Here is a 17,725-nt window from a genome sequence, read left to right as displayed (position 1 = left end):
GATAGACTCCGAGCTCATGTCACACAGATTGGCTATTTATCCAGGATCCCGATCTGTCCAACAAAGAAGACGGAAGCTAGAAGCTGAGCGGGCTCAAGTGGTCGAAGAACAAGTACAAGCCCTACTGGAAGCAGGCTTTATCAGAGAAGTCAAGTACCCGGCTTGGCTGGAAAACATGGTGCTGGTCAAGAAACATAATGGCAAATGGAGGATGTGTGTCGACTACACGAACCTTAACAAGGCGTGTCCAAAAGACCCATATCCTCTACCGAATATTGATACCCTAGTGGACTCTAGCTCGGGGTATCAATACTTGTCATTCATGTATGCTTACTCGGGGTATAATCAAATCCTGATGTACAAGCCAGACCAAGAGATGATGTCATTCATCACGCCCAGAGCAAACTATTACTACGTGGTCATGCAATTTAGATTAAAAAATATAGGGGCCACCTATCAAAGATAGATGAATAAGGTGTTTGCACCTCATTTGGGAGAGTTGATGCAGGTGTATGTAGACGACATGCTGGTGACAACCAAGGATGACGCCGGCCTCCTAGACGACCTCTCGAAGGTTTTCGTCACCATAAGAGCACACGGGATGAGACTAAATCCCGATAAGTGCGCCTTTGCAGTGGAGGCTGAAAAATTTCTAGGATTCATGCTAACACAAAGGGGGATTGAAGCTAACCCCGACAAGTGTAGAGCGGTCCTGGAAATGAAGAGTCCGACCTGCTTAAAGGAGGTATAGTAGTTGAATGGCCGACTTGTAGCTTTATCCAGATTCTTGGCAAGATCAGCATTAAGATCCTTACCACTTTTTTCCTACTAAGAAAAGGATGCTAGTTTGAATGGAATCATAAATGCGAGAAGGCGTTCCAAGAGTTCAAAAGCAAGTGCACCGGGTCATACCAAGTAATACCTCAGGTGAGTGAGGGTTGATCCCATGAGAATTGATGGATTAAGCAACAATGGTTAAATGATTTACTTAGTTAGACAAACAGAAAAGAGTGTTGAGAGCTCAAATGCATCAGACAGTAATTCAGAGAATCAGAAAACAAGCAGTAAATTGAGGTGAAATATATGTGGAAAAAACAGTTAAGGTTTCAGAGATATCTATCTTTTGGATTGACTTTTTATACTAACTATTTTAATCATGCAAGATTCAATTCATGACAAATTATATGTGACTAAACCCTAATTCCTTAGACCTTTTTAGTCCCATCTAACCTTCATCAACTACCAATTCCTTGGTCACTTAATTCCAATTAGAGGGTGAAGTTCAATTCTAGTTTATATGCCACAGAAACCCTAATTACCCAAATATAAGAGGATTATATGTCACGTATCCCGTTAAATTCAGATAGTTAGAAGTTTAGGAGAAATTATTTTCAAGCTATTGTTCAAGTAAAGAGCTTTTCCAAGTTATACAAGAACTCAGTTAGAACAAGGGTCAAACTTCCGTTCCACCCAGATTCATAAGATAAAGAAGAAAAACAATTCTTCAAATATAAATAAGTACATGAACTAAAATAGAAAAATAATAGTATCAATCCATACAATAGACAAAGCTCCTAACCTTAACAGTGGAGGTTTAGTTGCTTATGGTTCAGAGACAAAAACTAGAATTCTGTAAAACTGTAAATTGCGGAATGAAGTAGAAGAGAAGAGATGTACCTGAATGGCTGATTCTTTTTCCTTTTATATCTAATCTTAATTAATGTAAATTATATTTTCTAAAACTAAATAATATCTTTTCCTATTTAAAAAAAATAAAGTTTAACTCAAAATTAAAATAACTCTGCGTGCATCATGTCTTGGACGAATGGAGACCACTTGATTTACTAAATGTGGCACCAAACATGGAGAATTCAAGTTTCGCGCCATTGGGACCGCATGCAATCTTCATTGTTCTTCTTGGTTGACGCCAAACTTGAGTAGTCCCAAGTTTGGCTTGGAGTGAAACGTGAAGTATTCTTCAATTCTGCTTGCTTGGCGCCAAATTTGAGGTTTCTCAAGTTTGGCTTCAGCAAGTCAGCATGCAATCCTTCAAAGTCCTCTTTGCTTTCTCAAGTTTGGCTTCAGCAAGCCAGCATGCTTTCCTTAGAGAGTGAGTGTGTGGCACCAAACTTGAGATATCTCAAGTTTGGCACCGTGAAGGCCGAGAGAGCTGGAGAAGAAATGTGCACTATTATATATCATTGGAAAGCTATGAAAGTTATCTTTCCAATTCCGCTGAAATCACGTCAATTGGATCTCTGTAGCTCAAGTTATTCCTGTTTTAGTGCAAGGAGGTCGGGGTTGACAACATCATTCGCTTTCTTCCATTTCTGCTACAAAACTCCGTCAAATCCATCCGAATGCTACCTGAAATAAATAGAATTGCACACAACTCAAAGTAGCATCCATAGTGGCTAAAAGATATTTAAATCTTGATTAAACTCACCAAATTGAATGCGAATTCACTAGGAAAAGATAGAGAAGATGCTCACGCATCACTGAGCCAACCTCCAATTCTTACCCGGCCAAAAGCGGGTGAAGAACTCGTGTTATACTTAGCTGTCGCAAAGAAGGCCGTGGCGTCAACTTTAATATGAGAGGATGAGGTCGGACAATATCCTGTATACTTCACAAGCAATGTGCTACAAGGCCCCGAACTAAACCAAGGCCCCGACTTCTTGGCCAAATACTCATATTTGGGTTCATCACCGTCGAGGCTACAGACCCTATGGTGCTTCCTGAGTTCAGTTATAAAGATGGTATCTACTAAAGAGCTCTTAGAAAGAACTGAAGCATCTACCCATCTAATGGCACTCTCTTTTTCTTATTCTCAAATGATGTTGAGTAGACCACTTTATAGGATGATGCTTATTCTTCAAATTCCATCACTGCCTCTTCAATTTCCTACTTGAATCTGCATGTTGAAGTGGTCTCTATCGGCACACAATACTTTTTTATTTTACTTTACTAACTCTGCTTATTCGAGAAGTTATTCCACCATTTCTACTGTCTTTGGATTTGCTGTCTTCCTTGGTATGCACAGTATTTCCATTTTTGTGCCATTACAACTGCATTCTCATTTTTGTTTTGCTCGACTCAACTTTGCTAGTGATTTTATGAATATTAATTACTTTACTAATGTCTTTGGAATAGTAATATTGTCCTTGTCTCCTTGTTTTTTTTTTCTAGAACTTCAACTGCCTCTTAATAGTATCAAATGTCCTTTTATCTTTTCTTCTTTTATTCCAAACATGAATGTTTAAGAACTCTTTCCCTTGGCATGTATTTTCTAAATGATGCTTATTAGGAGTATTGGGCTAGAACCTTAAGTTACTGTATTGGAAATATGCTGAAGCAACTTGAGTTTGAGTTGAGAAATGAATAATAAACCTGCATCATTTAGCACACATATTAAAACAATTTGGACTTTTAAATCAATAAGTATTTATCACCATATATATATAAACCCCAAAATCAATCTTAACTCAACCATTACCAACTTTTCTTTTAGATATTTAAAACAAATTACAATTCAGTTATATAGTTAGTTAAATTAAAGTTTCTCAAAGTGTCAGTGTTAACTTTATTAGTTAGGTGATTATTAGTTAGTTGCAATTCTCTTAATAAAGCAGATAGTTAACGTTAGTCATTAGCTGCATTCTGTTAGACTAGTTAGATGTGGTTAGCTTGTTTTGCTTTATTTCTGTATAAAGGCAGAACTCTGTACATAAGTAATTGAAATATTCACCATTTTACTGAAATCATTTTCTCTTCACAAGCATCTCTCGTATAATTCTCTCTCACTTCTATGAGAGCACACAAAAATTCTCATCGCTAACCTCTCTTTCATCATCATGCATATGGGAACGAAGTTTGTAATTTTCCTATTGAATCTTGTTTTTTAATTATTTTCTCTAAAAGCTTCTAAATTCGTGTTTTACCATTCAATTCGGAATCTTACAGGACGACAAACTTTAAAATTTCCAATAAAAACTCAAATGAGAAAATTATGTTCCTAGCCTTTTGATTATTTCTTATTATCTTTATTTGGTATTGTATTATAATATCAATTTAATTTGTTTGGGGTTACCAGTATATATATATATATATATATATGACATAAATTTGGGTTACCAGAAAATTTTTTGAAGAGGAGGTCGAAAGTTAAATATTTGTATAATTAAATATTATATTATATAATTGATGATATTATTTTCTATTATTATTTTTAATAAAAAAAATATTAATAAGTGTTATATTAAAATAAAAATTTCTACTAAAAATTAATAATTTTATTTTTGATAGCATTCATAATAACTAAAAGGAAAGTTCTATGGTGGCATTGGTTTTGGTGGCTAAGGGTGGCATAAGTTTGACCAATAAATAAAATATTGACATATGGTATAAAAATTAAATCTAAAATAAAAATAATTCTCTCTCTTATAATTTTTTATGATTATTTTTATCAAAATAATTTTTTATAATTATTTTTATAATTATAAAAAATAATTTAAAAAAATAACACCAAAATAATTTTTTAATTATATTTATAATTATTATTTTATTATTATTTTTATTTTTAAAAATAATTTCTTACAATTATTTTTACTAAAATGATTTTTTATAATTATTTTTATATTTTAATTATTTTTATTATTATTATTTTTAATAATTTTTAAAAATAATACCAAAATTATTTTTTAATTTTTTTATCATTATTTTTTATCAAAATAATTTTTTGTTAATTATTTTTTCTTTTTATAATTTTGAAAAACTAAAACCAAAATAATATTCTCTCTCTTATAATTTTTTATGATTATTTTTAAACTAACACACCAAGAGGAAAAATATCATTTTGGTGTTAGTTTTTTAAAATTACAAAAAAAAATCATTATAAAAAATTATTTTTTAGAAATAAAAATAATAATTAAAAAAATAATTTTGGTGTTAATTTTATAAATTATTAAAAAAATAATAATAAAAATAATTAAAAAATAAAAATAATTATGAAAAATCATTTTAGTAAAAATAATTATAAAAATTTTTTTTAAAAAATAAAAATAATAATAAAATAATAATTATAAATATAATTATAAAATTAGTTTGGTATTATTTTTTTAAAATTATTTTTTGTAATTATGAAAATAATTATAAGAAATTATTTTGATAAAAATAATCATAAAAAATTATAAGAGATAGAAAATTATTTTGATTTTAGATTTAATTTTTTTATTATATGTCAATATTTTATTTATTGGTCAAATTTATGCCATTGTTAGCCACCAAAACCAATGCCACCATTTCTCTAACTAAAATTCTAATTTTTATCCATTATTATTATAAAAAATATAACATGGATAATATAAATCAGTTATTCTGATATTTTTTATATATGCATTTAAAATAAATTAATAAATAAAATATATAAATATTCTTACTAATATATAATTTATTTAATATCATGAAAAAATAAATAAATGTTGAAATAATTTAATTTTTATGTATATACTTTTTTACTATTTAATTAGAATTTGTTATAAAAATTAAAATATTTTTTATGCAATAATAGAATTAAAAAGATTTATTGATCAAAATAATTAGCTTAAAAATTAATACATTATTAATATTCAAAACATAACAATTGGAATTTGAACTCAAAGTCATGAAACAAAAAATATTCTAATTAGACACTAAACTAACAATTCAATTTTAAATTTAAATATATCATCATATAATACATAAAATTTTCAAATTTTCTAAGGAGTCATGGCCTCCACTAATCCCCCTTTAAATCCGCCCTTGATCCTATTTGCCATCATTTTAGTAATAATATACACAACACATAAAGATAATAAAAATTATTATTTAATTTATACATTAAAATTAATTATATATTTTTATATAAATATATGTATAATTTTATTTTATTTTAATATATATTTTATACTAATAATTAATTTATTGTAAACTTAGTCTAGTTTAAAGATAATATATATAACTACTAACATTAGTGATTTCATACATTATGCATGCTAATTTCTTCGTGGCGGATAGGTTTGATATCTTTAGGCACTAATATGTTAACGTTGTCACATCAAATATATGAACTGAGGGAGTAGTTCATTATCTCGAATGGGGCGTAAATAATATTATTTATCTGGGCAATAATAAATCTGACCAAATAATTCCAAAGAGATGTAAGAATAATGTAAAGTATATGTTATATGTATTTATTAGTAAAGTTGATACAAATTGATATTTTCACGCTAGCTGATGATTGATGACAAGCTAATCAACAACCGAGCCCTTGTATACAAAAAAAAAAAAAAAAAAAAAGAAATAAGGACGTTCGGGCGTTCAGCAAGAGGGGGCATAAATTTTAGAAAAAGGAAACGAAAAATGCAAAACACGCAATATATATAGGGAATAAAGCTATATATTGAGATCAGAGATGGCAATGCAAGTTTAGTTGTATGTATATATATATATGCATGGAGTAATTAATAAAGCATGCTGCATGCATGTGATGAGATAAAAAAAAAAAGAAAAAGAAAAAGAAAAAAGGCGTCACATGACAGATCCAGGAATATTTATCCATTGCAACTGGAGTTCAACCTCACCACATTCGACGTGTCGCAATCTAAGGACAATGTCTTGGACAATTTTGCCGTCGACGAGAGTAATACGGCTCTCCTCAGCAAGGCAGTTTTGCCTGCCAGGCTGTATTCGGGTGATTATGGTGCCCGATGGGAGGCCTTGGGTGTCCATCTTCAATGCTTCTATGAAGGGGTGTATGTCACACTCTGCATCCCCCATGGGGTCGTCTTTCGTGAACGTGTCATGGTCATACACAGTCAGCGTGAACGGAACGCTGGGATCTTGTACGGAAAGGGTAAGCTCTTCATCCCACTCGGGGTTAACATCCTTTTTTATGACACGTGTCTTGAGTTTCTGCTTCCCCATCCTAACCACGCAGTATGGGTCACTGGTATTCACATCACGAACCGCCAGATTCACACCACGCTTGATGTGAATCCTAAGAAGCCCCATAAGGTCATTCATCATGATTATTCACTTTTCTCCCTGCAGGACTCTCTAATTTGGCGCTGATGTTGATCACAATAATAATCTCCTAGCTGCTCCCTCTCCGTCCTTTTTCAAAATCTATTTTGTGCAACGAACAGCATAAATAAATATAAGCAAACAGAGTTGAAAATCATAATATAATACTAACTAATAATATAGGGCCTACCAGAATTCTGTTAGGATGTTGCCAAGGAATAGCGGTAGTTGTGTGAAAGTGAAACCCTGTCCTGAGGGAGGGGGCGAGAGAGTTCGTTACGAGGGATATGCAATAATAATTAATAATATTAATAATGAGGAGGAAAGATAGGAGGAGGGGAGGGGGCGGATATGTGGGTATGTGTGTTTTGGAGAGGACGGAGCGGAACATCCGATTCCCTCATTCACGCTCTTCGCGTCGCTCTCAACCCCTAATCCAGTAATCCCCAATTTGTACGGATAAGCGTTTACCTATTTACTCTGTTGAAAAAAAGAAATTGAAAATCAACCAAAGAAAAATTGTGGATATATCCTAGGATGTAAAAAATTAACGTCTGTTAAATTCCTTTATTTTCTGTTATCTTAATTGATAAATGTTTTTTATTTTATATTTAAATCAACACTAATTATTTTTTTTTTATTTATATTGAAAGTATTACTCTCTTAACATTCATCAAAGAATATGTGTGATGATTAGGAAAGGAAAATGAAGTATCCATTTTTATAAATTTATTTTATGTATTACACAATGGATTTATTCATAAAAATTACATCTGTAGATTGTAGTCAAACAACAAAAATATTATATCTACACTAAAATTAATTGTAATATATTTTTAGATATATATTCGTAATAATGTGTGGTCTAACAACGAAAAATGATGATTAATTTTTAATATACACCTATTATAATTGATTTAACAATATTAGTTTGAATAAATATAAAAGAAAAATACTGAAATTTAACATTTTTCTCAATCATGAGTCATGACATCAATAATGAATTTCAAAACATTAAAAAAAATAAAAATAAAACCAACAATGCAAAGTCAAGTCTTGACTGAGTGTTAGAAAAAGAACGTGTCTTTTGTTGTTTGAAACTTTGAATACAAAAGAATAAGAGCAGAGGTCTCTACTCTCTAGTGTGTTAAATTGTTTGAAACGTTTTAGTTATTTCCGTTGGTGCTGATTGTGGTTAAGTTGCCAAATGCTAAAATAGAATGGGAGAAAAATATGTACAGAATAAAATATATTATGTGATCGATATTTAAAAAAAATACTATACTCATACACTAAATACTTTTAATATTTGTATAAAAATACAATTTTTACTAATTAATTATGTAGGCGACGACTTTAATGATGGCTTTGTTTACAGTGACTATAGATGACTAGATATTGACCTGTGACTATAGAAGACTAGATATTGACCTGCCAATAAAAATACGACAACTGTGAAGTTTCACAACAAGACATTATCTATACATTTATAAGGTAAATTATATTAGGTGTTTGCTACGGTACGATGGTAAATATATACGTACCGATACGTTTAAAATATGGACAAATAACATCAAGATAAGTGGAATTTATTTTCTACGTCAGCATTTAGTTTTTTCTTTTTTAAATATATAATATATCACCACTTTTACTAAAACGCCCTTTTAATTAAATAAAAATAAAAAATATTTATTTATTTAATTTTATAAAAAGACTTAAACATCCTTTCTTTGTTTGATTAGACAAAAATATCCTTTTAAATTAATCAAATTTTATAATTCAATTAATCTTAATTTTATAGATTCAAATAATTAAAACAACAAAACAAAAACATATTAAAAAAACAAAAAATTAAAATTATTCTTTATTAGTATTAAACATATTAAAAAAATAAAAAACTAAAATTGTTCTTCGTCTAGTTCAGAAACCTTCTCTCACGCCTTGAAGATTTCAGTCTTCTTCATCTTCTTCTCTCATCTTCCTATCCTCTCTCTCTCTCTCTGCTCCTCTTCTTCTCTCCTCTTCCTATCCTTAGCTCCACACAACGCCTAAGCGCGAACCCATCCTTCCCATCACCCTCGAGCTCCTCCTTCCTCTCTCCGCCATCGATCTCACTCCCTCACCTCCGTCCATCTCCTACCGCTGTCTCCGAAACGAGCTTCGAAGCCACCGTCGTTATTGTGCAGCTATGTTCCACCATCGTGCAGCTACTGTTTCAGCTTTGAAAGCACCGTCGCGCAGCTCGGTTCCATCGTCGCCAGGCTCGCCTCCTTTTTCCGTCGAGCAGCTCTGTTCCATCGTCGCCGGCGCTATCTCTGTTCCACCTATCATCCCTTCGGTCATGCCCTTGTCCCTCTCTTGCTCAAGATCTGCTCTGCTCTGTTCTAGGGCTTCTAGATTCCAGGTAATTTTTTTATAACAATTACTGAATAATTGTTATTAGTTAATTTGTGAATTTGTTATGGGTTGAATAATTGTTGAATAAGTGTTAATTAATCTGTGAATCCTACTGTTTTTACTGTGAATTACTCCATTGTTAATGATTCTGATAAACCATTGTTGAATAAGTGTTAATTAATCTGTCTCTAATACTGTCAAGAGTATGCTTAACTTATTAGCATCATTCTTATAGTTGGATCTTTCAAATTGGTTTCCGAGGAACTTCAAAATTTTGAAGTGAATAATATCTCACATTCTCCTTTCATTTCGCTTTTTTACAGACGAAAATGGAAACTATGTACCCTTTAAACTAAGGTAACTTTTCTCTTAACCTTACTGTCCAAGCTATTTAAATTTCATTTTTCAGTGATCTTCTAAACTTAATGACCCTGTTTTCATTTTTCTTTTCAGCAATGGAGGTTTGACAATCTTAGCACAGTTTTTCTATCATTGATCATTCTTTTCATTTGAGTTTGATATCAAGACAGTGAAGGTAAGGACTTTGTGCTGTTCTATTGTTTCTGCAGGGAAAGGTCTATCCGGTGGCGTTTTTGGTGGAATATCTGTTGGAATAGTAGCAACACTTCTGTTATTGGTATTTTGTGTTTATGTTAAATGTTACAGAAGAAAGAAGATGTGGAACAAAAAATTGGTAGCTAAAGATTCCAGCGAGAACTTTGTTCGCCAAGGTATATGGATTTCGACTTATATTTTATCTAATAGCATGCTTGGATTAGTAACTCTTATACATTGTCCCTCTTTCTGGCGAAACCTCTCATAATGCCAAAAACAAAACTTCAGCTTCAGATGATACTAGTATTATGGGTGTTAAGGTAGAAAAATCAACAGAGTTTTCGTATGAGGAACTAGCCAATGCCACAAATAACTTCAGTTTGGCTAAAATTGGTCAAGGTGGTTTTGGTGTAGTCTATTATGGAGAGCTCAATGGCGAGGTTCATAATTTCTCTGTGTTACTAGTTTTGATTACAAGTATTTGAAAGAAAAGTTGCATATATTTTTTTATTAATAAGAAACTAAATTGTAGTTCTTTTAGTTGAATAGATGCTGCATGCATAGTCAAGTTTTATGTATGATAATACTGTTAGAGTATGATGAACTATTTTCTATCTATTCAATTTCTTTTGGAAAACTAAGGATTAAAGTATGCTAACTATTATACATTAACTAAACTTGCAAAGTGTTGGTAGTTCTTTTTTTTTCCCATTAATTTAGTACATAGTTATGAGTTTATGAATGTTGAAAGAGTATTCCTTGATCTACATCTCCTTGTTTCCAATTAGAAGCAATAAAAGTAGAAGTTTTTCAGTATTAACTTCACACATTCACATTCTAGAAAGGAAAGTGAGCTTTTTAGATTTAATAATAGGATTCTCTTATTTGCAGATATGTATATGGAAGTGTTTCTCCCAAAATAGATGTATATGCTTTTGGAGTTGTTCTATATGAGCTTATTTCTGCAAAAGAAGCTTTGATGAGGAGTGGTGGTGCATCTGGTGCTGAATTGAAGGGCCTTGTGGCTTTGGTGATTATTAATGACTTTGCTATGGAGTTGCTTCAGATCGAGACGCAGCGCAAGGACGAAGCTCGCAGAGAAGCCCTTAGAGTTGCCAATGAGGAGCACAAGAAGCTCAAGGCCGAAGCTGCGCAAATCAGGGCTCAGGAGCGCAAGATCGCACAACAAGAATTCAGAGAAACACTCGTGCGTTTTTTCTTTTTCTTCTTCCCTCCCTTCTATGAATTTCCCTGTGCACACCAAGTGTTCGATGGTTTGCTTATTTGTTGGTTTGAGCTAATATGCACGTCAAATGTTTGTTAATTAGTCTCAATAGATAATTAGGTAGATATATGTGCTCAATGTTGTGTTCGTACAGACGAGGTGCTTTGGTAGCGACATTGGATTTCCTTGAGATTTGTGCTGGCTTCATGATGATAATTGGAAACTTTCTACCCCAGGGTGAACTTGAAATATCATCAGTGACAAATGTTGGGGTGAACTTTCTACCCCAGGCATAAATTTGATGAGAAATTTAAATTTAGATTCAATTCAAAATTTTATTAACTACTGTGGCAGTATCTTTTGTTGGAGCTCTATTAACTGGTCTCAATTATTGCTTTGGTTGTTCTGTTGAAAATGTAAGCAAGAACTTGTCTTATTTCAAGACAAATCTGTGAGTTTAGTCTTGTGTCTTGAACCCATTTTTGTTAATTTGGTTTTATATCATATTGAGTAATGATAAAGGACTATAAAAGCGTGCATATAAACAGTGGAGTTAGATGACTCAAAATTACCCACTGAGTTTTTTTCAGAATCTATACTCCCCTTTTATAATATTTAACATGACTCAGAATTAGATGAACAAAATCAGAAAGTTACATTTATTACATAAGAACAAAAAATAGTAACATGTAACTCGATACCTTAAAACAAAAATGAACATTTGATCTACTTCACCCTGCTGCCTTAATCTACAAAATATATCTTGACAATTCAAGTCAAGAATACCAAAATTTGTGCTACCGATAAAACACTAACAGAATACAAGATATTCAATTACAAAATTTTAAAATGGAAGTGATGAATGATTGGGCTTAAATGTTGATCATCGCCGGGTGATTTGTTTCCTCCGGCCTGATAAACTTGGAAAGCACCTTCACATCACAAATCCAATGGAAGCATCAAGAGGTAACTGCTGAAAACATGACATGAAGTCGGTCAGTAGGCGAGACGTAGGAGCTACACAAATATAGCAATTGAGAGATCTTATATGCACTACTTAGTAGTTAGTATACACTTCTCTTATATACCTATTAAAAGTGATTGATAAAAAATGAGAGAAGATTAAAAAATTCTTCTTTTATATCATAAACGAAAGGTGTACAAGATAAAAAAATTGCTATGTCTGAAAACGGGAGGATATTTCCTCCGGAAGAACCTTGGTATCGAATTGCAAACACATGATAAAACACAGAGTAGGATAATCAAGGAAAGCAACAAAATGAGAAAAAGAATAAGGGGATTTATCTTCATTAGAAGGAATTCCAAACCACGAAACCCGAATCCGGTGGAATATGCTTTCCCTGCTTCCAACAAGGCAACACCAAGAGTCCAAGTGATACATGCCATTTCCAATTGAGCTACTACTATTCACATATTGATTAGGCAAATGTTCAACTATACCAACTTCAGTTTTACTCATAAACTTCTGTTACCATATATTTTGACTACAATTGCATGAACTACAACAATTTAAGAAATAAGAATAGCACACACATAACAGCATAACATCTATAAAACACAGAGTTTGTGTTCAGCATAATCATAATAACTGAATATGCAAATAAAACTATTCAGATTGTTGAAATGAATGCAAATGTCAAATATTTTGAAGCACTATAAGCTTCAAGATATCAGATATATATATATATATATATATATATATATATATATATATATATATATAGGAAAAGGGAGCAGGATACAAAGCATAGTGAAGGTTGTGGTAGGCTTAGAGAAGGGGGGTTGAATCTATGCCTTCCTTTTAAGTTGCTGTTATTACCCTTTTAAATAACTTTGCAGTTTTGATTCTGTTTGAACTCAGCAGCGGAAATTTATGAGACAATTTATTTTTGTCTCATGAATGTCAGAAAACAGAACACAGCAGAGAAGAGAAAAGCTAACACCAGCAAGTATCCTGGTTCGGTTGCCTTGTGCTATGCAACCTACATCCAGTCTCCTCCACAACTATGGAAGAATTTCACTATAGTTAACAGTATTACATACACCAATAACACAGGATTAACCCAATCCTATCACACTCAAGTTCTAACCTAACTTGACATTGGCTATGCTAATACCTAACTATACCTCTTAGTGCTAACCCAACTAAGAAAGGGACACCTTACAGGTACAAGATACAAGACACAATCACACCTAAAGAAATCAGAAAACAACTCTAGGCTTTTCTCTCAAGTGTATCTCTCAGCCTTTTTCACTTATGGCTTTTTCTCAAGCTTTCTCACACTGCCTTTTCTCTCAAGAAATTACAGAAAGATAAGCTTTGAAAAGTACATTACAATCAGTAAAAACATGAAGGAGATTGACTTCATCAACAGCCTCTGTGCTATGCAAAAAACCAGATAAGCAAGCCTCTGATTCAGTTCTTCATACTGGCGGAATGCACCTTTGATTTAGGTTACACTGTCCAGTTAATTGAACTTCTTCAAAGAGCTCTTCTCAGAACAAAACTTTCAAACTCTGGTTTTTTTCTCCCCTTCTTCTGAATGAACAGAAAAACTTTTTTTAACTCCTTGCATGTTGCTGGGTCCTTCTTCCAAGGTTAACATCTTGAGCCTTGAGCTTCACCAACCACAGATTCACTTTTTCTCCTTAATCCTCAGAGTAGAAATTTTTCCTCTGACTTCCTCATCTTGACCGAAAGCCACAAAGCAGTAACCATAGAAATCTTCTCATGGTCAACTTGATCTTAGCATAGAAAAGCTACTTGGTCCCCAAGTATCACTTGTGACCGTAGATGTAAAACAGAATAGGGCAGAGAACTACTTTTTCTTGAATGCCATTTTCGGATATAGCAGAGAGTTGAGAAGAAGAGAAGAAGATTTGATGCAAGCAAAATGAGATGGATTACCTTTGACCTAAGCTTGATTTGGTTTGGATTTTCTGATTAGATTTCTGTGTGTCAAGCTTTAACCTTTCTCTCTTTTGCTTCTTTGGTGTTTAGTTTGGTGAAGAAGCTCTTTCTCTTTCTTACTTTTCTGAATGTTTGATTTGACTTGATTTGAGAGAAGGGGAACGTTGCTTTGGTTGGAGCAATATGGTGGGAATTGAAAATCAAATCGGGCTTGGATCAGTTTGGTTCATGTAACCCATTTGGCCCATCTGATTTCTTTGGCTTCTATCTTTTGCTTTTGTTTGGGCTTTACCCATCAGCCTTGCTATATTGTCTTTATACCATTTTGGGCTGCTTGAATGAATTTAGCCTGCAACATAAATAATTAGTAATATGCCATTAAAATTTGATCAACACTAATTATTTATTTTGCCCAAAAATAATGTTTGTCATCACTAATTAATTTAGTCAATTTCTTAACTCAACACATAGATCCATTAATATCTTTCTGTCAATCCAATTTAAGCAAGGGCATACATCAAGGATAGACCAGCATACTATTATTATATATTTATATACCCGAACAACTAATGAGTAATGTCAATAATTTTTATTCACCTTTCTCTTCCATTTTTTCAAAGGCAGATAGAGCACTACTTGTATTGACATTTCCCAGCATCTCACTCACCTTGGTTGAAGTGCTAAAGGAACATTAATCAAAAACCAGGATTAAAAGGGATTAGGAATAGACTGTAATAAAATGTGAGTCAATTAGAAAATGGTTTGGACAAACTTTGCAGATTGAGCTCTTGCTTTCAGAGTATCCTTCTTTGATCTTGCCTCCTGCATCTTACTCTCCAGAAGCTACAGGCAATTAACAAAGCAAAAATCGGATAAACTTACATCACTAGTTATAACAAAAAATTCCTGCACTATAATTAAATTAGTCCAACCAGTTTCAACAGCTTATAGGATTCTGGGAAGATGCAATTTCTTACAAAAACAAAGTTACTGGCACACTATAAATTTTGGTTTCCAAGCATACTAAAAAGAAAGCTGCTGCTCTTTTTATTTAAAAAAAAAACAAACAAAACATAAAAAAACTGGAAGGGCAGAACAAAGTTTGTTTCTAAGCATAAGCATAGTCCAGAAGGAAACAAGAATTAATTTCAGCACAAGAAGATATCCCAGAACTTCTTACCTCAGGTATATAATGCATCAACATATTTTCAATGCCGGATTTCAAAGTCACCGAAGAGCTTGGGCACCCACTACATGCTCCTTGCATCTTAAGTTTTACTATTCCAGTATCCCTAGATAAAAACCATAATAAATAAATTAACTTGGTACAAATATAATTCTATAGTGCCCGTAGTTGGACGCTCTTCCTAAAAGTTTCATCCATGTGCTTCAAAACCAAAATAACAAACTATTAAGAACTTACGGATCAAATCCTCGATATTCAATGTCTCCACCATCATCTTGAACAGCCGGCCGAATACGAGTCTCCAACAATTCCTTGATCATTGCAACAGTTTCAGAATCATCCTGTACAAAACATAGGCATACTACCATTTAGTTTAGGCCTCTCAAATATTGTTGAGTACATACTCAAATGTACTCTAGGGTTAAAACATTTTCATACTACAAGGTACTTAGATTAGTTAGATACAAGTATAGAGTATGTTAAGGAAAAAACCATCTGAACTGATTAGGTGGGACACAAGGTAGTGAATGCCAATTTAGTGGGGAAATGGTGCCTTTACATCAAACCCAAGAGGAACAAAAAGAAAAAAGAAAGGTACAGGAACAGAGACAGGTTTTCTTCCAGTTGGCACAACACAAAAAATTACCAGAAGAAAAAACGATGCCTAACTTAGCAAAATGTTTGATGACTACAGTGATTAACCAAATTTAGTAGCATCTCATACATGATAGCAAGGCAAAGCAAAAGTCATTGTATTACTGATATAAATCTAGCATTAGTCTTTATGCAACCAAGTGAAATAAAGGATTCAGTGACAAATACATAAATATTAATTTAAGGATTAAGTAACTAAAACAGAAGCATTAGAATAATTAAAAATAACAACAAAAATAGGCTTCTAAAGTGATGATTGAACAGCTGAGACATTATCTATTATCTCCTTGAATAGGATTGATTATTGGCTTATGCTATGTGTACCAGAGAGAGTAGCAGAAATTAAAGCTATGTAACAACCTGCACTAGATACCTATGAATGCAATCTTCCCAAGGAGACTTGGGTGAAGCCTTGACATGCCTAAGTGCCTGCCACACTGCCCTGTTACACTTAAATCCACTTCCAAATGCAATCTGCCACACCCTATTCCCCTTCCTCATTCTTCCCTTGGCTTCAGTGTATGCCAGCTCATACCAAATAAAGCTTGAAGAAGTGTTTCCAAATCTGTGAAGTGTCATTCTAGAAGCCTCAACATGCATAGGCAGAAGCTGAAGATTCTTCTCAAGCTCATCAATCACAGCTCTCCCATCAGCATGAATGCAGAAATGATCAAATGCAAGCTTGAAATCAGGTATATAAGGCTTCACTTTTGCATTCAGAAGCTTCTTAACAACCAAAGTAGCAAAGAACAGAAGCTGTTCACTTATTGGAAGAACAAGAGGCCCCAAAGTTGTGATGTTAGTCTTCAAAGCCCCACCAGCAATAGCCATAAGATCCTTTGAGAGAGAAACACCAGTTTTGCCATCATCATCTTGTTCTTGATACACACACCTGAAAGCTTTATCATCAGCACCCTTATGAGTCTTCACAACATGAACAAGCTTGTACTTTGCTCTTCTCTTAACAGAGCATTTGTTGGACAACAAAACAGCAGAACCACCAACACGGAACAAACAATTTGGGATCAGAATAGATTTCTTGTTCCCAAAGTACCAATTCTGAGTAATGTTCTCAGTGCTAACAACAACAACATAAGTGTTCCTATGAACTTGAAGCATGTTCTTAGCAAGATCAATGGCTATAACTCCTGCACTACAATCCATACCACCCAAATTGAAGCTTCTAATGTTACCCCTAAGCTTGTACTTGTTCACAATCATTGCAGAAAGTGAAGGAGTTGGGTTAAACAAACTGCAATTCACAACAAGAACACCAATATTCTTAGGCTTAATCTTTGTATTAGCAAAGAGATTATCCAAAGCACCAAACATAACATTCTCAGATTCTTCTCTTGCAGCAGCCATGGAAGGAGTTGGAGGGATATGATGCATGGTTTCGGGTACATACTGACCGTCGAAGTCTAAGGTTTTGTTCTTGGTTGAGCTTCTGCTCTCTGAACTCGAAAGAAGGAAACTGGAATGGAGATGGGTTTTTCTACTGAGCAGTCTGAGAAGAGGGGGCAGAATCGTGACGGAGACAGAGGCCAGGCGACGAACACAACTCAGAAGACGGTGGTGGGTTGGAAGAATCTGCGACGACCAGAAGAAGACGATGGTGACTGAGCGCCCGACGGACGGCGGCAGCAGCGCGATGGAGCAGATGAATACCAGGAACTAACGCGCCGAGGTCGAGGAAGAAGAAGCTACGATTCTT

General features: G+C 33.4%; 2 protein-coding genes across 2 annotated transcripts; both read right to left on the bottom strand.

The window, feature by feature from the left end:
- Positions 1-6,452: 6,452 nt before the first annotated feature.
- On the bottom strand, positions 6,453-7,389 carry LOC112792100 (protein C2-DOMAIN ABA-RELATED 4-like). The gene is made up of 2 exons (XM_025835191.3): positions 7,253-7,389; positions 6,453-7,164 (listed from the first exon to the last, which is right to left on the bottom strand). Exon 2 carries the CDS (start codon positions 7,063-7,065, stop codon positions 6,568-6,570), a length of 498 nt encoding a protein of 165 aa, XP_025690976.1. The 5' UTR covers positions 7,066-7,164; positions 7,253-7,389; the 3' UTR covers positions 6,453-6,567.
- Positions 7,390-16,229: 8,840 nt separating this feature from the next.
- LOC112792099 (3-ketoacyl-CoA synthase 4-like) lies at positions 16,230-17,454 on the bottom strand. The gene has a single exon (XM_025835190.3). It carries the CDS (start codon positions 17,401-17,403, stop codon positions 16,360-16,362), a length of 1,044 nt encoding a protein of 347 aa, XP_025690975.1. The 5' UTR covers positions 17,404-17,454; the 3' UTR covers positions 16,230-16,359.
- Between the last annotated feature and the right edge of the window lie 271 nt (positions 17,455-17,725).

The sequence above is a fragment of the Arachis hypogaea genome, chromosome 13 (assembly GCF_003086295.3).
Source record: "Arachis hypogaea cultivar Tifrunner chromosome 13, arahy.Tifrunner.gnm2.J5K5, whole genome shotgun sequence".
Lineage (NCBI taxonomy): Eukaryota > Viridiplantae > Streptophyta > Magnoliopsida > Fabales > Fabaceae > Arachis > Arachis hypogaea.
This window is presented reverse-complemented; position numbering and strand designations above follow the sequence as displayed.